This window comes from Gambusia affinis, linkage group LG22 (assembly GCF_019740435.1).
Source record: "Gambusia affinis linkage group LG22, SWU_Gaff_1.0, whole genome shotgun sequence".
NCBI lineage: Eukaryota > Metazoa > Chordata > Actinopteri > Cyprinodontiformes > Poeciliidae > Gambusia > Gambusia affinis.
This window is the reverse complement of record NC_057889.1, coordinates 21757066-21777930: the sequence shown is the minus strand read 5'-3', so window position 1 is coordinate 21777930 and position 20865 is coordinate 21757066. Positions and strand designations below refer to the sequence as shown.

Sequence of the window (20865 nt, the reverse complement as noted above, 5' to 3'; positions counted from 1 at the left end):
CCTTTTACCAACTCTGTGAAAAGTACATTTCCATCACTCCTACCCAGGTGTTTCACACAGTTGAATAGTTGCCACGGGAAACTCAGGGAATTTTTAATCATGCATGAAAAGATCAAAGCAACACTCCAGGTTTGTTTTTGACGAGGGAATGACATTATGACAAAATAGAAAACTCAACAAATTTGACTTTGAAATTTTATCAGTATTAACAGAAAAGATTTTCTGGATTATACTCCAAGTTCATTCATTTCCAATGTAAAACCTCAAATATTTTCTGACAATCCATATATTCTTCTTAAGTTTGATTGATGTGACGCTAACATGGCTAGCTCCACTAGATATATTTAAAAGCAACTTCAGCAGCTGGTTTCTTCAAAAATCTTGTGGCAGTTTTTTTCTGTGGATTTGTCCTCTTTTGTGTCTACAGTTTTGTCATCTTGTCACTTGAATCCAGACAGACGCACAACGGAGAGCTTAGCGCTCTGCAGGGGGCACGCCATCTGCTGCACAACGATTTTCTGTTCCCTCTGAGGTTGAGAGCAGCGTTGCAGTTCTTTGACAGCAGAGTGGAGGAGAGCTGATCCGATAACTGAAGAATTCAAATTCTGAAGTGGCAAAAATTGTTTCTGTGGCACTTTCACATGAGGAAACTTGTCAATGAAGGGTGTGTCCCCATCTGTCAAACCAACTGTGCCTCTGAAAGTGGTCTTTCGGTTTCCCCATTGGTTTTCTAATGTCTGCTCATTTTATTGACTTTGAAACTAATGGCTTCAGATGCAAGAGAAAATAACACAAGGTTTTCTAATATAGTATCACGTTAGGTGCTGTATTCAGAATTCCATCTTTATCTTAATTACTTAAAATTACTTACTTACTTAAAATTTCACAAGTTGAAAATACAAAAATAGATTTGCTGATGGACACAGGCCAGTTTTGAAATATGTCTTGTTTTTCAATAAAATCTTTTTGCCCCGGTTTGAGGTGGTTTTTCAGCCATATTAAAATTTGTGTACTTCACAGAACTAAACTGTAAAAGTTTTTTCCGCATCATGAGTATATAGCAGTAACATATAGCTGGCTCCAGACAGTGCAACCAAAGTTGAGTTTTTCATGAAGTTCTTCCGTAAAATCGCTGGCTATAATTTCCCCAAAATGGCGCATATGTAGAAGCTCCCAAGTAGGCGGGGCTTGTTGCTATAACAACTGAATAATATCCAGACATCTCCTCTGATTGACTGATAAGATTATGAGCCCTAGCACCATGACTGAATTAAGAAAATGTACCACTTAACTCTTTACATCCGTTAATACCATGATTTTTAATGACTTATTCACGTGTGATTTTAATTCAATTTCTTATTTATTGGAATTACAGAAATTGCTGAATTTATTTATTTATTCTTTTTACATTAGCAATTCTGCTAATGTAAAAAGAATAAATAAATATATTCATACACAAAGTTTTGTGCTGATTTGTAATGGAAATGCAGCTGCTGCTGCATGCTGACCCCTCCTGAGCCTGTCCTGCTCCGTACATCAGGCTTCAGAGATATCGGCTGCAAGAAGAATTCAGAAAGACCTTTTCTCCCATCTCACCCTAACACGAGGAGCAGAAAGCGTTGGACAGCATGTCGGGGTAACCGAACAAACCCCACAGAGACAGGCTGTGGCAGAGAGTTCTGGGAATGGAGCACAGACATGACAGGTGGCGCCTGGAGGCCCAGTAACGCTGCCTGTCTGTCTGGACGGCCAGAGCCAGGCCCCAGCAGAGATCTGGACGGCTGGTCGGGCCGCCAAGCCTCCTCTGTCCTCTGTAGACTTCTCTCTGCTTCCAGGTGTTTTTACCTGATGTTCAGGGCTCTCTCAGATGTTAAAGCAGTCTCCTGTCACACACACGCACTCGCTCAAACACACTCTGCATCACGCTTTTCACATGTCCTCTAACAAATCCTATTAGTGCACTTAACTCGAAAGCTAAAAACAGGCCTTCATACTTAATCCTATTAGTTTTGACAGTGTACAGTGAAGATGTGGCATGAAGCACACAATCATATCAACCTCATGGTGGAGGAAGTCAGATCTGCTGTCAGTAATGGATTAGATCTGATGTGTGACTCGCCAGGGCAGGTCAAAGGGCCTACTTCAAACCAGGTCATGTTTTTAGGCTTCCAAACCTCTGACTCAGTTTTCTATATAGCAGTGGTTCCCAAAGATTTTCTGGGCCCCCCCATGAGTTACAATAACCCACCCCCCAATAAAAAGAAAATAAAATCAACTGGGCACAATCAATAGTTCAACCAGACATAAATCTATACACATATTTTGTTTTCTAACTCCACTGAAGTTTATTTCACACTTCAGGTTGCAACAAAACAAACTACAAACCATCTTGTCAGTGAAACACTTTTGTATAACAGTTTTGTTTTTGTTTTTCATTCATCCATACTGCTTTCCGCGACACCTCTGCAATGGCATTGTGCCCCCTGTAGGGGGCTATGCTATGCAGGAACAAGAGAATTCTTGAATGCAGAATTCAAGGCCTTGTCCACAAACTGGGTCTTTATAAAAATGAATATTTCCGCCTCATTTGTTAAAAACATAATATACACAAGAGGTTGGTTTCATCCACATGAACATGCACAAATCTGTCCTGTAGTGTTGTTATAAACGTCCCAAACCCATAGGGGGCAGTGCAGAGCAAAGCAAAAACCTGTCAGCTAATCAGATTGCTTCAAAAAAAAAAAAAAAACACAACTTCCTGTCACGAATTAAACATGGCACCAGGAAGTTCATGTGTGTGGATCTATATACAGTTAGAACAATAAAACAGTGGTTTGGTTTATGTCATACAATGCTGGACCCAATGGTTTGTACATAAATGAATAAAGCTTTATGTATTTACTTTCGAATTTCCTTTTTATCTTATAAAATTAATTCAGTTTAATCTATTGATTACAGATGCACAGATCTGAGGTTTTCGCCACCTCAGGTAAACAAACACATTTCTCTGTTCCTAAAGAGTATGTTGGTCTTAAAAATTAACTAAATATGCAAATTAAAGAATAACCAAAATCCCAAAGATCATGGCAGCAGTGCAGCAGGTTGCCTTTCTCTTCTTTTGAGTTTACATCAGGAGTCTCCATCCCTGGAGAAGCACTGTGCTGTGACTTTTACAAGTATTGCTCCCTACACCTGCATCAGAAAGCTGAATTACCAATTAGCTCTTACTCTGATTTACTTGCATATGGGTTGGCGTTCCACTAAGCGGATGCATAATGCCTAATTTAAATGTAGACCAACTGTGCCAGCCCAGAGAGACACTGCTAGCTGTGTGAAGCTATTTCAGGAGCAGATCTGTGTTTATGTCTATTTTCTGAATTAGGAGCACAAGCAAACTCAGGTCTGCTAACATTCAGCACCTGCAGATACAGGAGCTGTGTGCAGCTGCTCCTCAAATAATATCTCGGTGTTTATCCGAACATCTTGGAGAAATGTTTTCTGCTGTTTGTGTTCACTCTTTCTCTTCCACTATAAAGCAAAGCTCTTCATCCTGGGTCTTCTTTACTCAGCGGTCCTGACAGAGAATGGAGTTTGCTGGATTTTCAGTCATTTAAATGAAAAGATCTCTGATATATTAACATACATTCTGCTTCCAGTACTCCATGATGACAAATTCATCAACGGGTGCATGATAATTATTGGCCCGATATGAAGAAAGTGTGACGTCATTCTTATCTGTCTGACCTCATAACAAATTGCCTTAACTTCTCCCTTCTGCATGGACAAAGATCAGCAGCATGAAGGAATGAATATTTGACTTCTCTCATGGGTTGAGAGCTGTTTGTGATGGCTGTTTCCAAAGAGCTTTGGAGATTCATTTTTATATCAGAGGCAGAGCTTAGTCTTAGCAGTGTGAACCAGTTCTGTCACTGGCTAACATCTAGAGTCTGTGTGAAGGTCACCATGGCGACTGCTGTTTGGAGTCTCTGCCCCACAAGAGGCAGAAAGAAAAAAGCTCAACTCACTCAGGTGCTGATCTGTTTTGTTTTATGTTCAAGATGATGGTTTTTAAAAGAGCTCATTTATTTATTTATTTTTACCTGAGATGAATCAAACAAACTGTTTGACAGGCACAGAGTAAAAATAAAGTTCATATTACATGTTATTCCACAACATGATATATTTCTGATTCAATATTTATATTTTATAAATATAGAGCCACATGTTGTGTCCTGTAAAAATGTTTTTTTGACATAAACCCAAACATAAAAATGATGCCCATTTTGTGAATCTTAGTCCTCTTTTATGCTCTTTCATATTGTGTATTGCATGTGTTAGTATGAATTGAAGAGTGTGTAAAATATATAGTTTTTATGTTTTATATCTTTCAAGGTTACCTGTTTCCGGCCATCTTGGATTGAAAGTTCAATGTTCTGTTAGCAGCCCTAAGTAATCACATAAATATTAGCTAAAGTTTCCTGCCTGACCAGAAACTTCAAACAGTTGTGTTTCTGAGGTGGCCGGGTTTTCATCAGTGCACAGCACCTGCATAGTGCAGCATAATATATAACATTAATAATATTATTCAGAAGCAACTGATCCCCAAGAGTCAGAATCACTTTATTTAGATGCTTCACCATCACCCTTGAGCACTACAGTCTTTTTAGCAGATAGCAAAAAAAAAAAAAAAGAAAAAAAAAAGTCACTTGACTTTTTTTTCTGACATCTAATATTAAATATTTTTACTGGTTGTGCATGGAAAAGAATTGAATGAGAAATAAATCAGTAGGGCTGTATCTCCTTTCAAGTAAAGTTTTGAAGCTTTTAAATGAAACATTTAAAATAATACACTAGGTGTTAGAACATGATTTTCTACCTTGGATCTTACTCTTACGGTTCCTCAGAGTTCTGACATTCCTTGGCATCTGCTTGAATATTTTTTTTGCCATGAGAGCAACAACTCACTGAACGCTTGCTGAAAATGGGTCAATAAATCAGCAGAAGCTTGATGAATTAAGCAAAGAAAAGGTAAAGGCATCCTTTAAAATGATAGATATCAGCCCTGCATGGCTTTCGTCCCCATGATAGTTGTTCTGTCACATCAGCCAGCTGCTACTGCTGTTCACAGGAGTAATTCTCCAGTTTGTGGTGAGACAGGCAGCATGAGGGTGGAGGTCTCCTCCTTTTCCTACAGCAGTACTACTTTAGTATTACCACATAGAGCATCATGGAAAAGACTAATGAGATCTCTGTTCTATTCTAGTTGTCTATTTCTAGCACTACTGATCTGGGCTTCTTCAGCAGGGGACACACTGCTTGCATTGCATAATGTGGGACTCACCAAGCGCTTGAATGCATCGTCACCATAAATTGACACTTTAATTAATGGAGACTTTAAACTCCATGTTCCAGTTTTTAAAAACTAATTAAAATAGTAATTTTGTTTGCAAACAGCAATCATTTTCATTGCTTCAGTTATTATAAGAATGCCAGTCAGCAGTTTAAATTTCAATCTTAACTACTCATCAGTCAATGCTTTATAAGCGCTAACTAAAGTGGGATATTTTTTCTCTGCCTCATTTGCGCCAAAGCTGCGATAAAGACACAGTTCTGACCTAGTATCACATTTTTGAACACATACAGCAAATCAGAGAACAGATTAACAGTGGGGTACGGGTTTAAAAAAAAAATAAGTTACTGGAAATAAATATCAACCCATAAATTTAGGAAATATTTTGTGGAAAAGTCTTTTTTTAAAGACAACTTTCACACACCTGCTCCTTGGAGAAAGAAGTCACAAATTACTCTGGTGTGTTTTTGACCCATTATTTAAAAAATGTTGTCTTCAAACTTCTACCTTACAGGGCAGCACTCTCTGTCAACCCCCCCCACTCAGTTCCTTCAGACTAGCCAGGTGTTAGCAAACACCTGGTGGAAATACGCATTAGCAGAGCTCATCATATGAGTTACTTCTGAGTGGAAAGCTGGAGGAGCCATGTTACAATGATTTCCTGAAGGCTGCTTTTCAAAAAGAGCTGGAGTTTCTAAAAAGGCAGAGGCCCAATTGTAAGGTGTTAAATTGCAAAGTCAGATTTCTTTAAAATCATATTTGATAAATACAGCATTTCTATAACAACTGAAGGTAACACAGTTATTTGATCATGTTATAAAATGGCACTCTATGCCTGGAAAGCACACAATACTCCCCCTTTTATGTCTCTCTATCCATTTGTGTCAAAACACAAGGATGGACAATAATTATGGACTAACCAGCACAAACTGAGCTAACAAGTTGTGCCCAGTTGGACTAACTGAGCCTGGATCCATTTGTTCCAAACAGGAACAGCCTGTCATTGTGGCCTGATGCTAACAACCCTTTTTAGCCTAGAGCTAAAAGCCTAAAGAGAGATGACAGAACCTGGATGAGAAGCCCAGGCTGGTTTGGAGACAGCCCAGCTGGAGACACGCTCTCTTGTCCATGTTCAGTCCATCGTTAGAATGTTTAGAATAAAAATAGTTATAAAGGGCATGCTGTGATGGCGTAGGGGATAGTGTGACCCACGTCTGGAGGCCTTGAGTCCTCGACGCGGCCGTCACGGGTTCGATTCCCGGACCTGGCAACATTTGCCGCATGTCTCTCCCCTTTTCCTTCCCCCTTTCCTGTCAGCCTACTTCCAAATAAGGGACACTAGAGCCCACAAAAGACTCCCTGTAGGGGAGGAAAAAAAGAGAGTTGTAAAGTGTAGCAGTATACTGTCAAATCACAGCTTTGAATTCCAGAATGAAAGCTTCTCTCTCCCACTGTCAGCCTCTGAGAGGGACCTTGGTCACCATGGCTGCAGTGGGAGGAGTTACAGTTCAGCACTGATTACGAGCTAACAGTGGCAATGCTCAGAAAGAAAGACAGCCAGGGAAAAATGGGAAAAATGTTCTGGCAAAGAATATAGTGACACAATACTAGACTGACACCTTATATTTCTGTCTGTCTCCCTTCTAGTTATTTGTTATTCCTGCTTCCAGGAGTCTTGGAGACTCTACTTCCATTATGAACCTGGTAGAGTGTTTTATCAGACATGTCACCAGCAGCTCCCATTCATTACATCTGTGGATAACATTTCTAACATGTGATGCTAACACAGGTCTGCTTTCCTCCCAGAGTCATTTGTGATGATGACTATGACGGAATTATTTTTACTTTTTTGTTGTTGTTGTCTGGGGTTGGGGTTATTACAATGATGTATTTCCCCAAATTTCCGTCAAAAAAACTTCCATAAAATTTTAAATCATGAGATCAATCTCATGATTTAAAAAAAAGGAAACATCTGACTTTGAAAAGACAAAAAATGTGTTATTTTTTAAACTTCCAAGTTGTTTCTAGAAAATTTTGGAAATTAATCTAAAAATTTCTGAGTTTTTTTTCTAGAAAATATTCAAATTTTCCAAAAGAAAAAATTGAGATCTAGAGAATTAAATCCTCTTTTCTTTTTTCTATCTACAATGGCCTGTTGTAGTTTATGAGTTCATAGCTGTTAGTTTCACTTAAGTTTGAGTGTGTGCATAAAGTCCACTGTGTCTCTGTGCAGCTCTAAGATAAAATGCTCCCCTTAACAGGATTAATTATCATTAAAAAATAAATGAATACAAACATACACAGCATTTGCTGAATTTAGTCATTTCTGCATGTGGGGTTGCGGTGGGTAATTGTTAGTTTTTGTTTGTTTTAATTGATCTGTAGAGCACTTTAAGCTGTTTTTAGCATGATGGATGCTTTATAATATATATATTATAATATAAATAAAATTAATTGATTGATGGCTAAATGCTTTCTGCTTACTTGCTGCTTGCTCCTCACCATTAGTTGTAACGATTGTCACAACTTTCCTTTTCCCTGTGTGATTTTTAAAAATATCCTCAGAAGAGGCTGAGGAAAATGCATAGTTAATGAAAATAAAACGCTTTATAATTGATAATTCTCTCTGGGCACCTTCTGGTGCTCCCTGGCAGGAACAGCTGTTCTAGTTGCAGTTCCTTGTCAGTGCAAAACACTCATTTGTGCGTGTGTATGCGTGTGTGTGTGTGTGTGTGTGCATCATGTGGGTTATAAATGAGTCATGAAGAACATGGTGCATGCTATTCAACAGGGCGATATAGTACATGCTGCTCAAACTCTTTGTCAAGCTGGAATTCTTTCACAGCATTTATAGCAATTCAATATTTTGCCATTATAAATTACTTTGACTATGCTAAGCTTGTGTAACCTAACAGTTCTTACAATGATGATAAATTCAGTCTGATTCTGAAACACTTCACTGCACCCTGCATTCATACCACTGAAGTTCTCCATGTTGTCACCTTAAAACCTCAATAAAAGAGTTTTTACATGAGACCAAAATAAGGAAGGAATAATTTTGAAATGGAAAAAAATTATGTTTTTCCTCAGCCTCCACAGATAATCTGGTTAAAGTTAAAGGGAAGGGTGATTGTCAGAGTCTGGGGCAGAACTCACCTTCCAGCTGAAACAACATTATGTAACCAAAGAGCTCTGTTAAGGTAAAGGCAAATCTTCTAAAGCTGGGATATAATTTATTTAATTTCACATAATTATCACGGTAGAAGCTATTTGTTTTTTAAAATTTATGAAATAAATTTGGTCTATTGGATGTTTGTTGTGAATGATGTATACTCACAAACGAACGAGGTAATTAGTCCAACATTTCGAAACTACAGTGGCTGTAATGCTCCACAGCAAAGGTAAACAAAGGTAAAATAACCCGAACAACTGATCAACTCAAAACTACTCCTACCTTTTTACTCTCTCTGTCTCTCTTTGTAGTTTAAGCACACCTGTTACCGTGGCAATCACCTGCGCCCCGCAAGACGAGCAAAGATTACGTTAAAACATAACATTCAAAACTTCCATTGTTTGATCAATCTCCATTTCATTCACTTCATCTAATTTGGGATACAATGTCTCATTATATGACTATTGCACTCGGAGCTGATTCTAATTATACTCAGGCGTGATGTTTTTCAGGACAGTTTCTGGTCAGATGTCCTTCTTTCCCACAACACCAACACCCTGAATTATTTGATCTAAGATTTCCTATTCTCCCTCTACTGGTTAGGGCCTCTCTCCCTCTAAAGCCTCCTTTTTATAAAATATTCCTGCTGACGCTTCTTTTTTATGTTTACTACCTTCTCAGCATGGAGGGAAATAATTAACAAACTCATCTAATGTTCCAGTTCCCAATTCTATATATATTTTTTATTCATATTAACCCATAATTTCCTATCCATTTGTTCAGATGTTTTTATTTTCACAGGGTCCTGCCTTTCAATAACCTTCCAATCTTTACACTGCAGTTCATCTTTTGGTTCACACCTACTGCTGTTTTACCCATTTGGAACAATTTAGTCCAGTTCATCAATACATGGGGTGTTCTAAAACTGGGATTTTTATAGTGGGGTAACAATTTTTTTAAAATGCTAATTGTAGTAATTTTCAATAAAATATTTCTGAAAGTGAACAGAAAAAAGAAGCAAGTGTATGGACAATATAGAAAAAATAAACCCCAGAAAAAAACACTAAAGTAAAGGCAAAACCGTGATAAAAATAAAAAGCACCAGAAACTCAAAACATAAAACAACAGTAACAAAAGTTGTACCCCTATGGTTTGGAAAATGCTCTCTTCATAGGTCCAGGCTTTTAGTGGCGCATTCGTCAAAGCGAAACTTGTCTTTCCAGACTCAACTGTTTCCTTCTCTGAGGGTCTGGAAAGCGCTCGGTTCTTGAATCCAGCAATCAATTGCGAACTGGGACCAATCTGCTAGTTCTGACTTTGTCAAATCAAAACTTGAGTTTCCACACCCAACTGTCTTCTTCTCACTGGGAAGATTGGCAAAATCGTTCCCTATGTCAGTGGTCTGGACAGCGCTCTCTCCATGGGTCCAGTCTTCTAGTGCTGTCTTCGTCAAAGAAAAATTTGTTTTCAGACTCAACTGTCTCCTTCTCTGAGGGAAGATTGGGGAAATTGTTCCTTAGGACCGTGGTCTGGAAAGCGTGGCCTCTGTCTTGAAATGCCATCTTCATCAAAGCAAAAGTTGAGGTTTTGGACTCAACTGCTGGGACAGTTTCCTTACCAGCCGGTGAAGGACCAAAAGGAAAAGCATCAAAATCATTGTAGTCAGAGATCCAAGCTTCCCCAGCCGGGAAAGCTTGCTTTTCTGCTGAGGAAGCCTCCTCTAAAACTTCCCCAGCCGGTGAAGGACCAAAAAGGAAAGCATCATACTCGGAGAAGCAGGCTTCTCCAGCCGGAGAAGCTTGTTTCCCAGTCAGGGAAGGTTCGGAAACAACCTCCGCAGTCGAGGAAGGTTCAAAAAGGTAAGCATCGAAAACGTCGTATGCAGACTCAGTGCTGTCATCCTGAGAAATACTTTCATCTGAATTGCTACTAGGACTTATTTTTTCAAAAACCTTCTGCATTCCAGAGCTAACCAAATATCCAACGCCAAAACCCAGGGGAAAAAAATACAGCAACTAATATCTTGTTCATAATGAAAGGCTTTGCTAGACACAGTGTTGAGGTTCGAAGATCTGACTGAATAGGAACTGATGTTTTAAAATACAACCACTTGTTACCCTGCAACCTTGGATGGCTGAGGGTAATGTGGAAAATGATCTTCTCTCAACGTGTGATGCAGTGATACAGAAAAGATGAGACACACAAGTTGAGCTTCCGTCAGCATCTAACAGGAAGATTTATTCTTCTTGTGTACAATGAACATACTCCATATTTTCAAATCGTTTGTGTTTACACCTGTAACGGATATTAGATATATGTGTGAAATTCTTGCAAAATATGTTTTGTAAATATCTTTGTATTGCCTTGTGATGAGTGGTGTTTGGCGCCCCCTACTGGTTGCCTATAAATACGAGGGGAAACCGGAAATTTCACAGACTGTTTTGCGCTCTGTTGTGGTAAATCATCACACCCGGTTCTCCTCTGACTAGTATTTGTGGTTGTGTTCGGGTACCAAATTGAAGTTTTGTTGCGGTACACAGAATGACTGGTGGACCAGTAAGGGGAGCTAACTGCGATGTTTGTGTCAACTACTCATTACAGGTAAAAACAAAAAATGTCAGTAATTTAATGTGTCGGTTATGTTTGTCAGTTTGTCAGTTTTGTATGCCAGTCTGTCGCTTTCTTTATTATCTGTTTCTATGACAACAACATGGCCAGCTTTGTTTTCTGTGAAGCACCAGAGGGTGCTATTTAGTAATTTAATAATTAATTTTGATTGCTGTCTATATTTATTTTTCTAAATTATTTCATTTATAAAAGACCAAAATTGTAATAAATTTATTTTAAAGATGTATTATTAATCAAAACCACTATACAATCACATGTTAGAGAAAAAATATATTGTTAAACCTTATTGTAATAATTATTTATAAAACACGGACTGTTTTGCGCTCTGTTGTGTGAATGACTGGTGGACCAGTAGAGAGAGCTAACTGCACTGTTTGTGTCAACTACTCACTACAGTAAACAACTTAAATGTCCTCCGTGTGTGCATGACGGGACGGGTATTAGGGAAGCTGTTATATAACAATCCAAATAAAAGTACATGAATTTGCTTTTAGCTATTTTAATAGCCTTCACGACCTCTACTCTACACAGATAAAACATACTTTAATATTTAAGCATCTTATCTTACAACTGTATTGTTTTACAGAACAATAGTACTTTATCTGCTACACAAAGACATACAGAACTGAAAAAGGTATAATGGTCCTTTAATGCTGCGTCTCTTTACTAACCTTTACACTTCACAGCCATTAATAACAAATATCGTAATTATCGTAATTAATGGCTATGGTTTTGCTGGTTTTTGAGAAGGAAACACCTTTTTGGAGATAAAGCCAGCATCAATCACACAGCTGCAGCTGATCCAGAATGCTGCTGCTCACGTTCTCACTAAAACCAGGAAGATAGAGCACATAACACCAGTTTTAAAGTCCCGACACTGGCTCCCTGTAGCTCAAAGAATAGACTTTAAAATACTATTGTTATTTTATAAATCACTGAATGGTTTAGCACCACAATACATTAAGATCTGCTGTTATTGTATCAACCTTCGAGACCTCTCAGCAAACGAGGAGAAGTAGCATTCAGCATCTATGCACCACAAATCTGGAACAAACTTCCAGAAAAATGTAAACCAGCTGAAACACTGACTTCCTTTAAATCTCAACTAAAAACCCACTTGTTTAGAGTTGTATTTGAAACGTAATCAATTACAAATTTAATGACGGAACCTGACTTGATGTTGTGTTTTGATTGTTGATTCTATGTTGCATTGTGTTTCTGTGTTTGATATGATGTAAATCACTTTGAAATGCCTTGCTGCTGAAATGTGCTATACAAATAAAATTTGATTGATTGATTGTGTGCTCAGTATTTTCTATACCACCAACGCGACAGCGCCCCCAGCGGTCGTGCGTAGAATTGCACGGACTAACTGAAATAACACTAAAGAACTTATTACAATGAGAAATTAAAGATGCAAAATGAAAAATTATGTTGGGGTGCCTATTTTCTTACTTCTTGGTTTTGTTTACTAACAACTTGTTTTCCACCCCTCTACACACTCATAACCTCAGAAGTTCTTTGATCTTTTCACCACATCACAGATGAGGTATAGCTACAATGACCTCACTGTAGTTCTGAGGCAATGTCTTGTTTTTGCTCGTTTCTATGGAAACGATCAGATCAGTTCCACATGACCCAAAAAATGTACCCTTTGCAGTGATGCGAATGCTCTGTTTGAGCTTAAGTTAATCTGCAAATAAAACTGGGAGAAGCTGCTACAGATCCAACCCAAAAGACTTGTATTAGTACTTCCAGTGTAAGGCCGTTATCCACAGTGTTAACTTATGGCTGCTAAATGCAAATGCCCACCACACTTTTCAAATTTTTATGTGCAAAAATATGCCAAAAAATAAATAAATCTAAACTGTAATTTTTGTTCCATTTTACAGTTATGTGCTGCCCTGTCCTGGTTAAACAAATAAAATTGCAATATATGTTGTGGTTCCTATGTGACAAAATAACAGAGAGCCAAGGACACAGTATGGTAAAGATTGATGTTTATCTGCTGAGATGTTTTTTTTCTGTTTGGGATTTTTTTTTTTTTTTTTTTTTGAGAAATTGGTTTCTAACTCTACTTTTCAGACAGGCACAACAACATCAATCTACCTTACTGTATGTGGATGCCAAATGTGTAAGGTGGTTTATTCTGGTTGGTTTATTGACTTATTCAAGCAAGTCAAGCTGAAACAGAAAGCACTTTTTTTATTAAAGCAAACAAACATACAGATGGACTTTGACTACTGACTTTATTCTTGTGCTTTTCTTCAGACACTCTGATGAAATCACAGAGGTTATTTTGCTCTCTCTTCAAAATCCACAATGGGGAATAAATTAAAAATATTTCCAGTCTAAGCAGACAAACGTTCTCTGCACTTCTTTGTGAGACACTACAATATGTGCTCTATTTTGGACAGAGTTATCTAATTTAGTCTTCAGTCGAATTACAGAGCATCATGCTTTTTAATAGCTTTATGACTCGTGTCACTCTCTGTTGTGATTTATGCAGGTATACTTGTTACCAAGATGATACAGAATGAGTTAACGAAGGACATCTTTTAATTAGGGGCATAGCTCTGTCCCACTGGGTTAAAGGGAGTTAGTGCCCTCTGCTGGTTAACCTGCCAAATTACAGTCTAAATCAAAACGTTTTACAGATGATTTGTGAGATTTAGAAGGGAAACGAGGGCAGTCCTACGAAGGCTAATTTTAAAGACATACTTGAGGTTAAATGTTAACATAATATTATCAACACAGTGAACACAAACTAATATTTAGCGGAGAATGAGTCAGATCAAGGGGATTCATTGCATGAAACGGGAACAATCCTGGAATCTAATCCCATGATGTGGACTATAACAGGGTTATTGGAAGTAGTTGGAAAAAACATATATTGGGGAAAAGATGTCTGCTGTGTAAAGTGAGGTGTGTTTTGATATTGTAGCTTAAATGTATTTCATGTGATATATTGTTTGACTTGGAAATAAGACATGGATAATGGATCAATACCTTTGACAAAGTAAAATGTTTATATTGATGATTAGATATGAAATGGTTTCTTTCAATTTCCAGTTAAATGTCAATAATTCCCACATTTCACTTATATTTGTAGTATTTCAACCCTAGTCGCAACTTTGTGTCAACATTCATTTTCAAAACCTAACTACATAAAGTCATTTATTCATTAAATAGATGCAATATTCCCCTTAAGTTCCTGTTTTAATCTATATGAATTCGTCCGACAGCCTTCTTTTTTCTTCCTGAATTGGAGCAAGGTCACAGTCTTACATAGTGACGCTGTACATCAGATTAAATTTGATTCTCAGCTTGTCCAAAATAAATAAATTGATGCAAGCGAAGTAGTGGTGGTGCATTTCCTCTGATCATTAGAGTCTAATGGCGCTGCAGTGTATTGCGGGCGCGGGCAAGTGTGGCTTAATCACTTGTAAAACTTGATTGAGTGTGTGTTAATAAACATTAGGCTGTCTCTGTTTCCCTGCTGATTAGTGGTTCATGTGCTCGCCTCTCTGCAGGCTGAAGACGCAGTCCTGAAGATTGATGGAGGGTCATGCTATTCAAACAGCAGGCACTGCTGAGACAGAAGCTCTTCGTTCTGGGCAGCCTCGTAATTGGAAGTGTCCTCTATCTGGTGGCCAGGGTTGGGACTTTGGATAGGTGAGTTATCACTGTGACATCAGAAACATGCATCACAGACTTAAGGGCATCTTGTAATGTCTTAAATCTACTGTAGCTCTCCACGGGACGGGTTCTGTAAGCTGTCTTAATGGGAAAGAATTTATCCTGTACTTCGAGAGAGAAAATAGCAACAGCAACACTTCCCCAATGCAGGAGCAGAAAGAACATGAAGGTCTAGTAGTTAAGAATGATTTTCTCTAACACCTTCAAATATTGGCAGCTGACCAACAGGCCCTCAGCTGAAGCATTTTCTGCGTAAACAGGTTTTGTGTAAAAGGCAGGTTAGCTGACATGTATTGTTGGAAAACCAAGTCAAGCCTTAGAAAGATCTTCCTCACTGTAGCTCCAAAATCAGACTTTAAACTACTTCTGTTAGTTTATATTTAACTGAATCTCATCGCACCAAAATACATGACAGACCTGTTATCAGCATTCCAGACCAGAACCAGAAGACCTGAGTCTCCAGGTCTTCTGGTTCTGGTCTGAACCAAACATGGAGAAGCAACATTCATTTTTCACTGAACAAATGTCTGGAAAAGTGCAAAAATGCAGAAAGACTGAGTTCCTTTAAATCAAGGCTTTAAGTCTCGGTTAACTTCTGGTTTTTCAACCGCGCAGAACCGGGCTTCCAAGTCTGACATCCCCACTTCCAAAGCTACAAAATGCCGCCTTTATCACACGTACCATTATCACTAAAGGAAGCAGCAAAATAATATCCAACAGAGACATAAAGACAGCAGGCGAGACAGGAGGAGCAGCCATAGTGGCTCTAATGCTTAGCTAGTGCAAATTTAACTAAGCCCTTACCATGCCAAAAATAAAAAAGCATGTGTAACACAAAAGGTTTGCAAAACATAAGGTGTAGCAACAGAAAACATGTTTAAATATAGACTATTTATGTGTTAGAATTACTCAGTCAAGTCTCAGGGCAGAAAATATATGAAATCAAGAAAGTCTCAAACATCAGCAAATCCATGAAGTGCAACAGCAACAACAAGAAGTAGAGCAATATGTCTCCATTCATAGAGCAATGGGAGTCAGAACTTCATGCTAAGGATGCACAATGACTAGCTTCAACTTATAAATAAATAGATTAACTCATGTCATTATGAAGCCTAGGCGTAAATTCAAGCTGGAAGACTCTTTTAGCCCCACCTGCATCATCCAGCCGGAACTTCCGGCTCATCACCGTTGATTGCTCAACGCCGGACCAAGACTCGTTACGTCCAATCACCCAAGCCCCAGCTGATAAGGACCGCCATCCATGGCGTCGTGCGCTTTCCAGCTGAGCTCAACCCACCTCCACCCCTTCACCTCCACTCGCTCAGCATCAGGCCACATCCTTTATCGCCTCCACCACCAGTGCCGGGTCCCGGGGGATGACGTTCCTCTCAGCATATGGAATGCTCATCCAAGCCCATCGCAAAGTTTGCGATGATCAATGTCCTTAGCCGGGGCCCGAGCGCCAAAGATTTAAATCATAGTGTCATTAAACTTTTCTAATGGTTACCCCTTTGTCTGTCTGAGTCTCTACAGATTGAAATATTGCTGACAAATACTTGATGGAATACATTATTCTCTCTGGTGTCATTTCAGAGCTGTTTCTGTAACACATGACGGATTGTCAGCACATATGAAAAGCAAAGGCTCCTGGCTTAAGTCACTTAGTCAATTGTACGCTGAGTACAGCATGCAGCATATTATGCTACCAGATTGTGAAGCATTCTTTCCAACATCCCTGACATCAGGCCAGACCTCAGTGGGTGATGCACTGCCTGAACCCAAAGAGTTAGAATAATGAAATTGCATCATATATCTTAAGCTTATTTGAGAATGGCGTGGAATGAAAAAAATGTTCTGTTGAATGTATATATTTTTGCTTTTTAGGTTACAACCCATTTGCCCCATTGAGAGCAGAATTCACCCATCTGAGCCGGAGCAAATCCCTCTTCGTGCACTGCAGTTTAAACGCGGGCTGCTTCACGAACTACGCAAGGGCAATGCCTCCAAAGAGCAAATCCGCCTGCACAACCTGGTCCAGCAGCTGCCTCGGGCCATCATCATTGGCGTTCGCAAGGGGGGCACCCGTGCCCTGCTGGAAATGCTCAACCTGCACCCAGCCGTGGTCAAGGCTTCGCAGGAGATCCACTTCTTCGACAACGACAAAAACTACGCCCGCGGAATTGGCTGGTACAGGGGTAAAATGCCCTTCTCCCTCCCTCATCAGATCACAATTGAGAAGAGCCCTGCCTACTTCATCACAGAGGAGGTTCCCGAGCGCATCTTCAAGATGAACTCTTCCATCAAGCTGCTGATTATCGTCCGAGAGCCCACCACCAGAGCCGTGTCCGACTACACCCAAGTGCTTGAGGGCAAGGAGCGCAAAAACAAGACTTACCACAAGTTTGAAAATCTGGCCATCGACGCCAACACGTGCGAAGTGAACACCAAATACAAAGCCGTTCGCACCAGCATCTACACAAAACACCTGGAGCGCTGGCTCAAGTATTTCCCTGTGGAGCAGTTCCACATAGTAGACGGGGATCGGCTCATTACAGACCCGCTGCCAGAGCTGCAGCTGGTCGAGAGCTTCCTGAACCTCCCCTCCAGGATTAGTCAGTATAACCTGTACTTTAACGCCACCAGGGGATTTTACTGTCTGCGATTCAACATCGTCTTCAACAAGTGCCTGGCCGGCAGCAAGGGCCGCATCCATCCTGAGGTGGACCCGTCTGTAGTGACTAAGCTGCAGAAGTTCTTCCACCCTTTTAATCAGAAGTTTTACCAGGTCACTGGAAGAACATTTAACTGGCCATGAAATTAAAAAAAGATCTCACAAGGTATGAACAGCACTTTGTTAAGTTTAATACAAGTATATTGTGACCAAATAATACTTGATGTAAGTTTGCTCTGTGTGTAAAATGCAACACAATAGTTTGATGTTTTCAAGTCAGTTTACATGTCTGTCTGTGTTTCTCCTCCTAAAAAAAAGAACATTTTCATGCAGTGTGTTTACAATTACTTGCAAAGTAAGAGTTAGAGAAGCATAACTTCTTGAACTCTTCCAGATTTTTTCATGTCCCAGCCTGTGAAATAAGTGAAATCTGAAAATGATGGAGTGCATCTGTAATCAGAATCCTTTTTAAACCCCTGAACAGATTAAAGTGGAACTAATTATGCATAACATCCCTTGTAGAGATCTGAGAACAACCAGTATTATGAGGCCCAATGGACACAGCAGACTAGTCAGGGAGAAAGCACTAGTGAAGTCTAAAGCAGAATTAGGTTCCAAAACAACATCCCAAACTTTGACTATCTCAAAGCTTGGGATTCAATCTATCATCTGAATGCGGAGAGAGGACGACCCAACTGACCCAAGACTACCAAAGACCTGAACATTCACCTATACCAAGAAACCACGCAGAAAGAGCATTGGTCATTAGTTGTCAACATCAGATCTGACCTCTATGAAAGAGATGTAAGAAAGAAGTCATTGAATAAAGGCCAGCAGAAGTTCAGTTAGATGCCTTGATATTAGACACCTGATTATCTACCCAGCAGTATGCTGCATATGATTTGCAGCATCGTTTATTATGCTGCAGTAATTGTGAAGCATTCTTTCTCCAGTCAGATAGCACTGATCTAAAAGTCGCCACAGTCTGAATGCAAAGCACTGTGGGTAATATCACAACTACTGATATGCCTTCCTGGCAGATTTAGAACAGGGAATGAGATGGTTGTCGGATTATCACTTGAAATATATAAGATATTTGTTTTTATTTCAATGTAATTAAAAATTAGCATACTGAAAATTATTTATGCTTTTCAGTAGAAAAATACTTGGCAACTGTTAAACTCTTGTTCAAATTTCTGACTAGCTCTTTGGACGTTTTCACTGGAGTTTTAGCAGGTTTTTTTTTTAGCTCAGACTAAAATAAATTAAATCTCTGATGTTTTTCTATCAAAACAATTTCTGATTTGAATCAATTTTGTATTTTGGAAAAGAAATTGCAAATGATAGCAAATATTTTCAAAAACCTGCTTTTATTTCGGTCATTTCGTCTAGTGGTTGACCTGAATTCAAAGTCCAAATAAATACAAGCTATAGGAAACGCGATGGTGGCTCTGGAGAGACTCACTAGCTCTGATCTATGGAAGCACAAGTAGAGTATCGGTGGACAAAATATGGCAAATTAAATATTCATAAACAACTAATTTTATTAACCACATAAATAATTAAGCACAGAGTATTTCAATTCGGAAGCTCTCCTTGCCATTACCCTATTTAACTCCCTCCACAGATTCTCTATCAAATTTGAAATGGGAAAGTGAAAATTACCTCAAAATCACAAGAAATGTGTTGGAAAAATAAAATGGAATTTCAGTTCATGTATAGTATCCTGATTCACAATAAATTTCTCAATTCACTTTACAATGAAAACAATATTTTGCAGCAGTCCCTCATCGTGACCATGCATGTTCTGACAGTGGGGAGCAGAACCTGCATTTAAAAGGACAGATCTTCCAGGAGAACAAGCGAAGTGTGATCATCCATCTGACACAAACAACAAATCCAGATTCCAATCCATCTGAAAACTTGTGACAAGATTTCAAAATCATTATTCAAAGACATTCTCAGTCCAAACCTTTTTATCTTTTTTTTTTTCAAAGAAAAGACATTTAGTTTGAGAGCTTTGTTCTATAAAGCACTGACCCAGCAGAGCTGAATACACACGCACAACACAGTTTTCAGATTTTAGTTGTAAATAAAAATTGAGAAGAGTGTTTGATTTTCTTTATGCAGTAAAACATTGTGTTGGTCTATCACAAACAATCCCAACAAAACACACTGAAGTTGGGTTGTAACATGACAAAATGCAAAAATGAGTGTGTTTGCAAGGCACTGTACCTACAAATGGTTGTTTTTAAGACCATCCTCACAGACATTCATAGTGTTAAGATAAACTTTAAATGTAAACCTTTGAATCAAGATAAAGCAGATTTAAGATGACAAAGAAAAATCCATGTTTTGTTATTGTCTTGACCCAAACAGCATGTTCAGTTCAGGAGCCATATCACCAATAGTTTAAACATCATCCACAAGTTTTCAGTCTTTAATTTAATATTACCTTAGGCTAACCTGTTAGCCTGAAGCATCCTTTGGTTTTCAGCAGAGGTTAATCTGTCCTGTGCAGAGTTAGAATTAGCCTGGCTTATTCAGATTCATCTGGACAGCTTTTAGGACAACTGTTCTCAGGTGGGATATGTTGTTAAAATGAGATGTATTTTTTGGATGCTCCCTGACAACAGCGGTCTTGATAATAAGACAGTTTTTGACAAAAAATGGGTCTTACCCATTCTCAATCCATCTTGGAATAATCACACATGTAGTTAGCGCCAATAAGTTCTATCAGGTAGCCTAGAAAGCTTCAAATTCATCATAGCTTTCACAACTTGATTTTGTAGTTTTAATTTAATGATGTATTGTCATGTCCCACATTCCCAAATTCATGACGCCATGCTGCAAAAGGCCACAGTAGGTAAAATAATGTTGTCCTCTAATGATTCCTGTCAAATTAAATTAAATAGATTATGATCAGCACCATTTGTCTGTTTCAGTGGGAACATGCATTATGTATCATAATTGTGTTGTTAAAAATATTAAATTAAAAGTACATGTGAAAATCTTTCAGACCACTTGTGTATTGTGTCACCTTATTGTGTATTGTGCAAGTGAAAGTAAATTTAGGGTTTTACAATTAAGTAGATGCAGTGCTATTTGGCATACTCTTGGTTGGTGATTGCAAAGCAGCCAACCCAGGAACATCACTCTATTACCTTGGAGATGCGCAAGACTGTAGATGTTAGCTTTTGTGGTAGACAGATATGTGCATATTGTGTATACATGCCTGGTGTTCGAACCATTAAAATAGATAGTTAAAAGCCAGATGCATATATTTGTTGAGTTCAGCTATTTATAGATTGCTTTAGTCCCTGTCATGTTTTGAGGTGGTGGAGG

The 20865-nt window shown here is 38.8% G+C and overlaps 1 protein-coding gene across 4 annotated transcripts in view; it reads left to right on the top strand.

Annotated features, from left to right (window-relative positions):
• Positions 1 to 20542, top strand: part of LOC122824840 (heparan sulfate glucosamine 3-O-sulfotransferase 5) — a 69549-nt gene extending 49007 nt beyond the window's left edge. The window contains exons 1-4 of one of the 4 annotated variants that reach the window (XM_044105663.1): positions 10950 to 11123; positions 14684 to 14825; positions 16734 to 17686; positions 18043 to 20526. In XM_044105663.1, the coding sequence (XP_043961598.1) occupies positions 14719 to 14825; positions 16734 to 17664 (1038 nt within the window). In that variant the 5' untranslated portion in view covers positions 10950 to 11123; positions 14684 to 14718 and the 3' untranslated portion in view covers positions 17665 to 17686; positions 18043 to 20526. Of the gene's footprint in view, positions 1 to 10949; positions 11124 to 14683; positions 14826 to 16733 lie in introns of those variants that run through there. The other 3 variants (XM_044105664.1, XM_044105662.1, XM_044105665.1) reach the window with 3 other exon arrangements.
• Positions 20543 to 20865: the final 323 nt, after the last annotated feature.